This window comes from Sus scrofa, chromosome 10 (assembly GCF_000003025.6).
Source record: "Sus scrofa isolate TJ Tabasco breed Duroc chromosome 10, Sscrofa11.1, whole genome shotgun sequence".
In the NCBI taxonomy this organism is placed as follows: Eukaryota; Metazoa; Chordata; class Mammalia; order Artiodactyla; family Suidae; genus Sus; species Sus scrofa.
In genome coordinates this window covers 52,960,746-52,974,754 of record NC_010452.4, presented here as the reverse complement: position 1 = coordinate 52,974,754, position 14,009 = coordinate 52,960,746, and the positions used below count along the sequence as shown (strand labels likewise).

Here is a 14,009-nt window from a genome sequence, read left to right as displayed (position 1 = left end):
ACTGCAGAGGATATTCACATGGCAAATAAGGACATGAAAAGATGTTCAACGTAACAGTCATTAAGGAAAAGGACACTAAAAACACAATGGAATGTTACACACTTAACAATGCCTCAGTGACAATGAAAAGATGCTGAGGATGCAAAGAAACCGGATCTCTCATGTATTTCTGGTGGAAAAGTAAAATGGTGCAGCCACTCTGAAAAAGTTTGGTAGTTCCTCAAAATGTTAAACATAGAGCTAATACATGACCCAGCAATTCCACTTCTGGGTATACACATGAGAGAACCGAAAACTTACATTTACACAAAAAACTGTGTTTATAGCAGTTTTGTTTGTAACAGGCAAAAACTGGAAACAATCAAAATGTCCTTAGGTAGAGGGATATTTAAACTATACTCTATGCACACCATGGATTATAATTCAGCAATAAAAAGAAACTATGGATGCGTTCAAACACTTGGAGGGATCTTAAGAGCATAACATCAGTTACAAAAAAAGTAAACCTCAGCACCTAAATATATAAGGCAAAATATTAAAGAATTAAGGGAGAAATAGGCAGCAATAGAATAATGGTAGGGGACATTAATACCCTACTTATGTCAACGGGTAAATCATCTAGAGAGACAAATCAATAAGGAAACATTGGCCTTAAGCAATATATTAGGCCAGATTGAATTAATAAACATATACAGAACATTCCACCCAAAAGTGACAGAATTCACATTCTTCTCAAGTGCACATGGATCTCCAGGATGGATCATATGCTAGTCAGCCCACAAAACAAGTCTTAAAAATAAGAAGACTGAAATCATATTAAGCACCTTTGGCATGGACGTTAGAAATCAATTACAAGAAAACAAAACTCACAAACATATGCTGATTGAACAACATGCTATTGAAAAACCAATCAAAGAAAAAATTCAAAAAGAAATAAAAAACCATGAATGAAATGAAATATAATACAAATTAAATAAGTACAACTGAAAATGGAAACACAACATTATTTATGGGATGTAGCAAAAACAGTTGTAAAAGAGAAGTTCACAGTAATAAATGGCTACACCAAGAACCAAAAAAACCCCTCAAATAATAACCTAACTTTACACCTCTAGGAATTAGAAAAAGAACAAATGAAGCCAAAAATCATTAGAGAGAAGGAAATAATACAGATCTGAGTAGAAATAAATACAATTGAGACAAAAAAAATCAGAAATGATTAATGAAAGTAAGAGCTTGTTCTTTAAAAAGATAAATAAAATTGACAAACCTTCAGCAAGACTCAAGGAAAAAAAAAGAGAGAGGACTCAAATAAAATCAGAAACGAAAGAGCAGTGATTACAATCAATACCTCAGAAATAAAAAGCGTCATAAGAGACTACTGTGAACAACTATATGTCAACAAGTTATGGCCTAGAAGGAAGGGATACAGTTCTAGAAACACATAACCTACCGAGACTGAATCAGGAAGAAACGGAAAACCTGAACAGACTAATTACTAGCAAGGGAAGTGAATCAGTAACCAAAAACTTGCCAAAAAACAAAAGTCCAGAACCAGAGAGCTTCATTGGTGAATTCCACCACGTTTAAAGAATTATCCCCAGTCCATCTCAAACTCTTAAAAAAATAGGAGAAGGAACATTTCTAACTTTACAAGACTAGCATTACTTTGATACCAAAACCAGACAAGAAAACCATGAAAAAAAATTATAGGCCAATATTCCTGATAAACAAAGATGCAAAAATCTTCAACAGAATACTAGCAAACCAAATTCAACAGTATTTTAAAAGGATCATACACCATAATATAATGAGATTTATTCCAGGGATGCAAGGATGTTTCAACAACTGTAATTAATCAAAGTGATATGCCACGTTAACAAAATGAAGGAAAAAACCCACATGATCATCTGAATAGATGCATTTGACAAAACTGGACAAAAACAATCATTTATGGACAGCAATATGCAAAAGAATGAAATTGGACCACTAGCTTATACCATACACAAAAATCAACTCAAAATGGAATAAGCCTTAGTAAAAGAAACTGACCTCCTAGGAGAAAATATAGGCAATAAACTCCTTGACATCAGTCTTGGTGATGATTTTTTGGATTTGACACCAAAAGCAAAGGCAACAAAAACAAAAATTAATACATGGGACTATATCAAACTAAAAAGCTTCTGCACAACAAAGGAAACCATCAACAAAATAAAAAGTAAGCATATGAAATGGGAGAAAATATAAACTACATATTCAATAAGCAGTTAATATCAAAACTCTAAGGAACTCATACAGCCCCACAGCAAAAAGAAAAGAAAACAAAACCAAAAAACCAACTGAGTAAAAAGAAACAAGTGGCACTTGTTTCATTAATGAACTAAAAAGTTTTGCACGGCAAAGGAAACCATCAACAAAATAATAAAATGTCAACCTACTGAATGGAAGAGAATATTTGCAAATCATCTGACAGGGGCTAATATCCAAAATATATAAAGAACCCATACAAAACTCAGTAGCAAAAAAACAAACAATATAATTTAAAAAATGGGCAGAGGATCTAAATAGGCACTTTAAAGAAAACATACAGATGGCCAATGGGTACATGAAAAGATGCTCAACATCACTAATGAATAGGGAAATGCAAATTGAAACCACAATGAGATAATCATCTCACACTTGTTAGAACGACTACTATAAAAAAGACAAGAAATAACAAGCGCTAGCAGGGGTATGGAGAAAAGGGAACCCTTGCGCATTGTTGGTGGGAATATAAATTGGTCCAACCAGTATGGAAAACAATGTGGAGGTTCCTAAAAAAATCAAAAATAAAATTCCATATGATCTAGAAGTTCCAATTCCGGGTATTTATTTAAAAAAAAGAAAAAACACTAATGTGAAAAGATATATGCACCCTAATGTTTGTTACAGATAGCTTATAATAGCCAAATATGGAAAAAACTTAAGTGTCCATTGATGGATGAATGGATATAGAAAATGTGACATGAACAGGAATATTCTCCAGCCATGAAAAGAAGGAAATCTTGCCATTTGTGACAACATGGATGGACCTTGAGGGCATTATGCTAAGTGAAATAACTCAAAGACAAATACCATATCATCTCAATTTTTTTAGAGGAATCTTAGCAAATATAAACAAAACGCCAAAAAACTCAGCTCAAGAAAAGAGAACAAATGGTTTTTATAGGAGGTGGGGCTCTGGCAGTGAGGGGTGGATGGAATGAGTGAAAAGGTGCAAACTTCCAGTTATAAAATAATAAATCCTAGGGAAGTTAAGGCACAGCATGGTAACTATAATTAATAATACTGTACTGCACGTTTGAAAGCTGCTAGGAGAGTAAATCTTAAAAGTTCTCATTACAAGAAAAAATTGGAACTATGTATGGTGACGGATGTTTACTACAATTACTGTGGTGATATATTTACAGCATATACAAAATCAAATCATGATGTTTTAAGTCTGAAACTAATGTGATGCTATATTCCAATTATGCCTCAGTAAAAAAAAAAAAAGGAATAAAAATGAAAAGCATTTTAAAAAGTCTATCTCAAGAGGTCACATAGTAAATGATTATAGTTATATAACATTCTCAAAGTGACAAAATTATTGGGAAAGAATAAATTAGTGGTTGTCAGCAGTTACGGATGGTGGGAAGGTGATGGGTGTGAATATAAAGAAGCATGAGTGATATATCTATGATCTGTATCTTGCCTAGTTCTATATCGTGATGGCAGTGGTTGTTACATAAATCTGCACATGTGATAAAATGGCATACAACTATATACAGCCACTGTATTTAATGTCATTTTCATGGTTTTGAATTTTTATTGTATTACATAAGATACAACCACTAGGGAAAACTAGGTTAAACGTACATTAGAATTCTCTGTACTGACTTTGCAGCTTCCCATGAATCTAAAGTTATTCCAAAATAAAAAGGTTAAGAAATTCATATTTGATGGAAAAGTAAAATTAGGTTGTGATGATGGTTGTACAACTATAAATATAATAAAAATTCATTGAAAAAATTCATATTTTCTAAGTCTAACATATGACCAATACCAAACCTGAAAAAGATATTATTGGAAAAAAGAAAAATCATAGATCAATCTCTCTCATAAATAAAAAAGTAAAAAATCCTAAACAAAATAATATGAAATCATATCAAACGGATTTATTTCAAGAAATCAAGGTGGTTTAATATTAGAAAAATAATGTATGTAATTCATCTCATTAATAAAATCAAGGTAAAAAAGCTTACAATCATAATTGATTTGTTTTGTTTCGTTTTAGAGCTGCACCTATGGCATATGGAAGTTCCCAGGTTAGGCGCAGAATTGGAGCTACAGCTGCTGGCCTACACCACAGACACAGCAATACCAGATCCGAGCTGTGTCTGCGACCTACACCACATCTCACAGCAATGCCAGATCCTCAACCCACTGAGCAAGGCCAGGGATCAAACCCACATCCTCACAGACACTAGTCAGGTTTGTTACTGCTGAGCCATGATGGGAACTCCCCAAAGTATTTGATAACATTTTACAACATTCACTTTTAATAAATAATTTTTTTTTTCTGGCTGTACCTGTGGCACTGACCTGAGCCACAGCAGTGGCAACACCAGATCTGTAACTTGCTGAGCCACCAGGGAGCAAATCTAGGGAAAGAACTTAATTTGATTTTTAAAATTCAAAGAGTGATGTTAACGAAAATGGCAAAGTAAGGAAATCCAAATTCTACCTTTGCTATAAAAGCAACCAAAAAATGGTCAAAATATGACAGAATCAACTTTTTCTAAACTCTGGAAATTATTAACAGAGGCTTGTTGCACTATGATTAACATGTATTCAAGAAAAACAGATGATTCTTGATTAGAACAGCAACGTTTTGCTGCTTTAACTTACCCCAGTCTTACTCCCTGTTCCATAGCTCAGCGCTATCTAGGAAAATAACAACCTTGATACTGGAGGGAGCAGAATGAACTAATTTTCAAGGAAATGTAATCATTTGTTTTGACCTGTAGGCTCTATGGAAGACCAGTTCAAAGGGCTTATCTTTATTTCCCCTAACTGAAAACTGGCCTAATGCTAAAAGCTCTTCCCTGGGCACATTCTGGGAAAATGGTTGAGACTAGTTTCTTAGCCATTGCTTCCTGAGGAAAATTGGGCAAACAATATATTAACCAAAAACCTTGGGAAAAAAGGCTGAGAAATAAGATGCTCAGGCTTGTGAGCATGGTCAGAAAAGACCTGGGAAGAACTTTCATTAGTGGCAGGGCCTACAGCACTTTGAAGCAAAGCTAATGGAATGATACTCAGTGGCTACACAAGACAAAAGAAATAGAGTTTGTAGAATACTCAGTAACAAGCAAACAACAACTACAATAAGCCAAACATAATAATAAACCCCGGAAAGGGGACAGAATCTGAATTTTAAGAGTTGCCAACTTGTAACAGTTATAATATCCAGTCTTCAACAGAAACAATAATAATTACTATACCTGTAAAGAAACAATATAGTATGACCCATATAAAAGAAAAAAGAAATAAGCAGAAATTGCCTGAGGAAGACCAGACAATGGAATTTCCTTCCCCGCCCCCCATGCCCACAGCATGCCTGTGTTCCCAGGCCAGGGATCAAACCTGCACCACAGCAGGGACCCAAGCCACAGCAGTGACTACACTGAATCCTTTAACCACCAGGCCACCAGGGAACTCCCAGACAATGGAATTTCTAAGACAAAAGCTTTAAATTAGCTATTTTAAGTATTTCACAAGTTAAATGAAACCATGTCCAAAGAACTAAAGGAAAGTATGAGAACAAAATGTCATCCAATTGAGAATGTCAATAAATAGGTAGAAAATATTAAAAGGAATAAAGTAGAAATTCTGAGGATGAAAAAAGCAATACTAAATTAAGATTTCACTAGAGGGGGCTAAACAGTAGATTTGAACTGGCAAAAAAAACAGTCAGCAAACTGAGAGATCCACTTAGATGATCTGACTCGAGGAGCAGAAAGAAAAGAGAATGAAGAAAAATAAAGCCTTAGAGGCCTGTGAGATACCATTAAGCCTATCAATATACACACAATAACAGTGACAGAGGGGAAGGGGGAGGGGAGAGGGAATGAATATTTGAAGATAATGGTCAAAACTTTTAAAATTTGAAGCTCAAAACCGAGACACCTTTGGTCAATTAATCTTTGACAAAGGAGGCAAGAATATAAAATGGGAAAAAGACAGTCTTTCAGCAAGTATTGCTGGGAAACCTGGACAGCTGCATGCAAATCAACGAAACTAGAACACACCCTTTCACCATGCACAAAAATAAACTCAAAATGGCTGAAAGACTTAAATATAAGATAAGGCACCATCAAACTCCTGGAAGAGAACATAGGCAAAACATTCTGATATCAACCTTACAAATATTTTTGGTCTCCCAAAACAACAGAAATAAAAGCAAAAATAAACCAATCAGCCCTAGTCAAACTGACAAGCTTTTGCACAGCAAAGGAAACCCAAAAGAAAACAAAGAGACTATGGGAGAAAATAGTTTCAAATGAGGCAACTGACAAGGGCCTAATCTCTAAAACATACAAACAACTTTTATACAACTCAACAGCAGAAAAGCCAACAACCCAATTGAAAAATGGTCAAAGGACCTGAATTGACATTTTTCCAAGGAAGATATACAGATGGCCAACAAGCTCAACATCCCTGATTATTAGAGAAATGCAAATCAAAACTACCATGAGATACCACCTCACACCAGTCAGAATGACCATCATCAATAAGTCCACAAATAACAAATGTTGAAGGGGGTGTGGAGAAAAGGGAACCCTCCTGCAGTGTTGGTGGGAATGTAAGCTGGTACAACCACTATGGAGAACAGTATGGAGGTATCTCAGAAAACTATACATAGAACTACCATATGACCCAGAAATCCCACTCTTGGGCGTATATCTGGACAAAACTCTCCTTAAAAAAGACACATGCCCCTGCATGTTCGTTGCAGCACTATTCACGATAGCCAGGACATGGAATCAACCCAAATGTCCATTGATAGATGACTGGCTTAGAAAGATGTAGTATAGGGAGTTCCCGTCGTGGCGCAGTGGTTAACGAATCCGACTAGGAACCATGAGGTTGCGGGTTCGGTCCCTGCCCTTGCTCAGTGGGTTAACGATCCGGCGTTGCCGTGGCGTTGCCGTGAGCTGTGGTGTAGGTTGCAGAGGTGGCTCGGATCCCACCTTGCTGTGGCTCTGGTGTAGGCCGGTGGCTATAGCTCCGATTCGACTCCTAGCCTGGGAACCTCCATATGCCGCGGGAGCGGCCCAAGAAATAGCAAAAAAAGAAAGACAAAAAAAAAAAAAAAAAAAGAAAGATGTAGTATATATACACAATGGAATACTACTCAGCCATCAAAAAGAATAAAATAATGGCATTTGCAGCAACATGGATGGAACTAGAGACTCTCATCCTGAGTGAAGTAAATCAGAAAGATAAAGACAAATACCATATGACATCACTTATATCTGGAATATAATATACAGCACAAAGGAAACTTCCCACAGAAAAAAGAAAATCACGGTCTTGGAGAAGAGACTTGTAGTTGCCAAGGGGGAAGGCGAGGGAGGGGAGGGACTGGAAGCTTGGGGTAAATAGATGCAGAATGTTGCCTTTGGGATGTATTAGCAATGGGATCCTGCTGTGTAGCAGTGGGAACTCTGTCTAGTCACTTATGATGGAACACGTAATGTGAGGAAAAAGAATGTATACACGTAGGTGTAACTGGGTCACCCTGCCGTACAGCAGAAAAAAAAATATAAATAAATGATAAAAAAAAAAACCAAAAAGGATAAACTCAAAGGAATCTAAACCTACGTACATCATAATCAAATTGATCAGAAGCTACAAAGAAAATCTTCAAAACATGAAAGGACAAGTAATTCATCATTTGCAAGAGATCATCAATTTGATTAATATTTGATTTCTAACCATAAACAAAAGAGGTCAGAAGATAGTGGGGATGATGTAATCAAAGTGCTGAAAGAAAAAACCAGTCAAACCAAAATTATTTTTCTGGCAAAACTAATTATTTTTCTTCAAAAGTGAAGGAGAAATCTTAATATTCCCAGATAAATAAAAAGTGAGAGAGTTTGTTGCTGGCAGTCTGGTCCTACAACGGCTTAAAGAGAAACCTTCAGAATGAAATGAAGGGACATTAGACAGTTACTTAACGGCATAAAAGAAATAAGCACAAGGATAGGTAACTACACAGCTAAATATAAAAAAAGAGCATAAACATATTTTTTATTCTTTATTTCTTTATCTCACGAAAAAGACAACTGTATAAAACAATAGCTATAAATCTAAGTTTACAGGCACACAATATATAAAGATTTAATTTCTGACAATAACAGATTATATGAGGCAAAGTTTTTTAACACTGTTGAAACTAAGTTGACTATAACTAGAGTGCTGTAAATTAAGATGTTAACTGTAACCCCTGGAGAAACCACAAAGACTACATAAAGACTTGAACATGAATGTTCATAGCATTTTTATCACAGCCCCAAAGTAGAATCACATCAAGTACCCATTAGTTGATGAATGGATAAACAGTATGTGCCATATCTACATGATGGAATATTATTTTACCATAAAAAGAAAGGAAGCATTGTTAAATACAAGACAGGTAAATCTTGAAAATGTTATGCCAAGCCAAACACAAAAGGATGCTATTGTATGATACGAATTACATGACGTGTCTAGAATAGGAAATCCGTACAGACAGAAAGTAGACTAGTGGTTCCCAGGGAAGGGGCGAGCAGAGAACTAGAGCTAACTGCTAATAGTAAGGGGTTATTTATTTTTTCGGGGTGATGAAAATGTTTTTGAATTAGATAGTGGTGATAGTAGCACAACATAGTGAACAGGCTAAAACCACTGAAGTGTGCACTTTCAAATGGTGAATTTAGTTATGTGAAGTATATCTCAATAAAAAATGCTATAAAAAGCCTATATCATAATTAGTTAAATAAAGTAATATATAATTTTAATGATAAAATTAAGTTTTACTAATGAAAACTTTTTTTGAGATTGGAAATGAAAGAATACTTATTATCATCACTTCCAGTCTACATGTACCAGAGCGCCTTATCAGCACAAAAGAAAAAAAATGTGTAATATTCAGAGACACTGTTAGTGTTAGAAAATAAATTTAGCATGGTTGCAGGATACAAGGTTATTATGCAAAAATAAATTGTATTTCTATATAGCAAATAGAACTAGAAAGTGAAATTTAAGAAATAATACAATGTCATCTAAAAACACTAAATACCAAAGAATATATATATATATATTTTTTAGGTCTACACCTGCTGCATATGGAAGTTCTCAGGCTTCAGGTGGAATCAGAGCTGCAGCTGCCAGTGAGGCCACAGCAACAGCAACACTGGATCCAAGGTGCATCTGTGACCTATACCACAGCTCATGGCAACCCTGGATCCTTATCCCACTGAGTGAGACCAGGGATCCAACCCACATCCTCATGGATACTAGTCAGGTTCATAACCTGCTGAGCCACAACTAGAACACTCACAGGATACTTTTTTAACATGTAATATGTACACACAAAACCCTGTAACACATTATTTAAATTTTTTAAAAAGATTTATTCATGGGCTGTAGAAATTAAATTAACCTATATAGTCAGTGTAATCCTAATTTAATATCTCAGCTGAATAATTTGTGGAAAATGGCAAGTTACTTTAAAAGTTTATATGTGAATATAAAGTGGAAATCTTACAGAAGGAAAACAAAGCTGGAAAATTACCATACCAGATATCTATTATGTAGCTTCAGTAATTAAGATTGTGTGGTATCAGTACAAGGATGGAGAAGTAGATCAATGGAACAAGTACAAAGTCTAAAAACAGGCCCACAAAACTGTGGACAGTTGTTTTACAGTAAAGGTAGGATCTGCAAAACTGTAGGCAGCAGTCTTTTCATTAACCGGTATTGGGTCAATTGGTTTGGAAAACTTTTGAAAAAAATGTTAAACTTGATCATTACTTCACACTAAACACAAATATAAATTCCAGGGGATTATGAATCTAAACATAAAAAGTAGAGTATTAAAGCTTCTAGAAAAATTTGGAAATATGTTTATGACTGCAAAGTGGGAAAATATTTCCTGAACACAGCACACAACACACACCACATAAAGAAAAAGAAAAGATTGATGATTAAAATTAGTAATACTGGTCATCAAAATACACCATTAAGAGACTGCAAAGGCAAGCCAGAGTGGGAGAAAATATGTGCAAAGATCTACTTCTGAAATATATTTAAAAACTCTTTATAAATCAGTATGAGAAAACATAAGCAACCCAATAAAAAAAAGACTTGAAAAGGCACTTCACATAGGAGAATATCAGAATATCAGAAAAGGTGTTCAATCTTATTCATCAAAGAATATGCAAATTAAACTATAATTAAATATCACTACACATCTAACAGAATAGTTAAAAATATAAAAGACCTCATGTTGGCAAGAACATAAAGCAATTGAAATTATCATATCCTGCTGCTGAGGTATAAATTGATACAAACATTAAAAAAAAAAAAACCTATTCTGAATTATTTACTAACGCTGACCCTGCAACTTAACTCAAAAATAGAAATTTACACATATGTGTACTCAAAATATAATAATGTTTACAGGAAACTTATTTATTGTAGTCAAAAGCTGGAAACAACACAAACCTCCAACAAAAATAAATTGTGCTATACTTCTAAAGGGACTAACAGCAATGGAAATGAACAGACTACTGCTACACACAATAATGACTAAATATCACAAATGCTATATTGAACAGAGGAAAGCAGATGTAAAAGAGCCAATATGGAATGTGCTATGGACTGAACGTCTGTGTCCCCACCATTCATAAGCTGCAATCCTAACCCCCAGTGTGACGGTATTAGGGAGTGGGAACTTTGGGGGCTGGTTAGGTCATGAGGGTGGCGCCCTCATGAATGGGATTATTGCCCTCAGAAGAGAGACCCCAGAGAGCTCTCTCACCTCCTCCGCCATGTGAGGACACGGCGAGAAGACTGCTGTCTATGAATAGGAAGAGGGCCCTCGCCAGACACCGAATCTGCCGGTGCCTTGATCTTGGACTTGCCAGTCTTCAGAACTGTGAGAAACAAATATTTGTTGCTTAAGCCACCCAGTCTATTGTATTTTTGTTATAGTCGCCTGAAGGGACTAAGATAGAACAATTCCATTTATAAACTTCGAACCACGGGAAAACCTAATCTCTGGTGTTAGAAGTTAGGACAATCATTATCTTTGTGGAAGAAAAGAAAGGTAGTGACCAAGACGAAGCATGACTATGGCTTCTGGACACTGGCAATGTTCTATTTCTTGCCCTTGGCAATGGTTAACTGGGTTTACCACATGATAGTTTACTGAGCTGTATATCTATATTTTATGTAATTTCCTGTGTGTATTTTACTCAGTTAAGACAAACTCTTAAAAATTTACCTGTTTTTTCTGTGTTCTGTTTCTGTTTTCCAGCCAATCATCCATTTGTTCCTCAATTTCTTCTATGGAAGTTCCATGATCGTAAGATTGAATATATGCACTTTCTAAAGGCGTATATACAGGAAATTCAGGTTTTGGTTTTTTTACTTTAACTTTCTTCTCCTCTAAAAAAAAATGTTTAAAATAACAAATTAATAAAAGAATAAAAAGAATTTCTAACATTTTATTCACAGACTTCATAGACTACACCTTGAAAGAACACATAAATACACTGTGATACTCTGTGGGAGGGAATCTGAAAGAGAATGGATGTGTGTATATGTGTGACTGAATCACTTTGTTGTGCAGCAGAAATTATCACAACCTTGTAAATCAACTATACTTCAATAAAACTTAAACCCACACACACATAAACACACACACACACATATATAGTTCTTTCATCAAAACAGACCTGCTTTGCTATAAATAGTTACATATTTTATTGTGTATTATCCATTGAATTGTTTTAAAATAAAACTCACAGATGCTAATGATAGATGATTATGCGATAATCACAACAATTTGTAGGTTCCAAAGTACTGTTCATGAAATACTGCATTTTGGTACAATAAAAAGAGCCTGGTCATTGGTATTTTACTCCTGCCTTTACCACCTAATAATTACATAATATTGGGCAAGTAACTTAGCCCTTAGAATAAGTATTAATTTTCTCTTCTGTTAAAGAAGATATGAGGAAAATTATATATCCCCAAACATATTATTTGGCAGAAAGTCAGCTCTTTTTAACATTTTACAAAGCCAAAAATCTAATCTGACAACATCAGGGGTAGTTATCAACAAATGTATATCAACTGGTCTCTTCACTGAATCCCTTTTTGATTAGAAAGTTAACACTGAGAAGCAACCCTACTCTTAATCACCAATGGAAAACTCCTGCCTCCTTATAACCATATCTTCACCATCCTGTGTGTATATGTTTACATGAACCATAATGCCAATGTAATAAAATGATACTGACTTATGAATAGACAAATTCCTAGAAGAGAAGAGAGAATCCATAAATATTTCAGTTCAGTTGGAAAAGGATTTAGTAAATGATGCTGGCACAGTGAATATCCATTTGAAAGGAAATTGGACACAATAATATATAAATCCCAGTTGATTAAGAGACATGACTTTAAAAACCAAAACAATAAAAATCTTGCAAGAACAAATCTAAAAAAACCTACCTGTGCTATTTAAAGGAAGGAGAAAACTAAGACTGAAAACCAGATGCTATAGAAAAAGATAAAATACAGAATAAACAAATCAAGAAAGAAATAATAGGGAGTTCCCACTGTGGCACAGTGGAAACGAATGTGACTGGGAACCATGAGGTTGAGGGTTCGATCCCTGGCCTTGCTCAGTAGGTTAAGGATCCAGTGTTGCCATGAGCTGTGGTGTAGGTCAAAGACGCAGCTTGGATCTGGAGCTGCTGTGGCTGTGGTGTAGGCCAGCAGCTATGGCTCTGATTAGACCCCTAGTCTGGGAACCTCCATGTGCCATGGGTGCAGCCTTAAAAAGACAAAAAAAAAAAAAAAAAAAAAAAAAAGAAAGAGAAATAATAGATTTGGAAAGATCATCTACAATCCAGAGTACAAATAGAAGGTTGAAATATAGAATATAAAAGAGATCTTAGAAACTGACAAAAGGATAAGCAGCCCAACAGAAAAACTGGCCAAAAATAATGTACATTAAAAATATACAGTCATGGGAAAAGTTCTACTTAAAAAGGATATTACCTTAACTAGAAATTACATGGTATCTAATACTATATTTTATACTGCATCAATACCTTTATATATACAGACTTTTGAAATGGTGACTTAAAAAAACCCTACACAACAACATCGGAAATCATCTATAATTTAAAAAACAGCAACAACAACAACAAAAAAAACACACACAAAAACCCTACAAACCTTGATACCATAGTAGGTAGTTAGTATCTTAAATGACACGAGTCTACTTTAAAGGTAAAAAAATATAGTGCTACCAGAGTGAAATATGAGCCTAAAGAGGAGGCTAGGTTTTGTTTGTTTGTTTATTTTGTCTTTTTAGGGCTGTACACATGGTATTTGAAGTTCCCAGGTTAGGGGTTGAATCTTGAGCTGTAGCTGCTGGCCTACACCACAGCCATAGCAATGCTGGATCCAAGCCTCATCTGCGACCTACACCACAGCTCATGGCAATGCTGGATCCTTAACCCACTAAGCAAGGTCAGGGATTGAACCCTCATCCTCTCATACTAGTTGGGATCGTTACTGCTGAGTGCCAATGTGAACTCCAGCTTTTTGTTCTTATTTTTTCAAAATTATTTTTCAGAAAAGAAGAGGTCATATAAATGGCTCCTTATGAAGTCTGTCACATTACTCAATTTCTCATAATTTTC

General features: G+C 35.2%; 1 protein-coding gene across 1 annotated transcript in view; it reads right to left on the bottom strand.

The window, feature by feature from the left end:
* The window catches only part of DNAJC1 (DnaJ heat shock protein family (Hsp40) member C1), a 197,935-nt gene that overhangs the window by 85,993 nt on the left and 97,933 nt on the right, over nucleotides 1–14,009 (bottom strand). Inside the window, exon 8 of the mRNA XM_005668160.2 lies at nucleotides 11,576–11,739. Coding sequence (XP_005668217.2) covers nucleotides 11,576–11,739 — 164 coding nt within the window. The remainder of the gene's footprint in view (nucleotides 1–11,575; nucleotides 11,740–14,009) is intronic.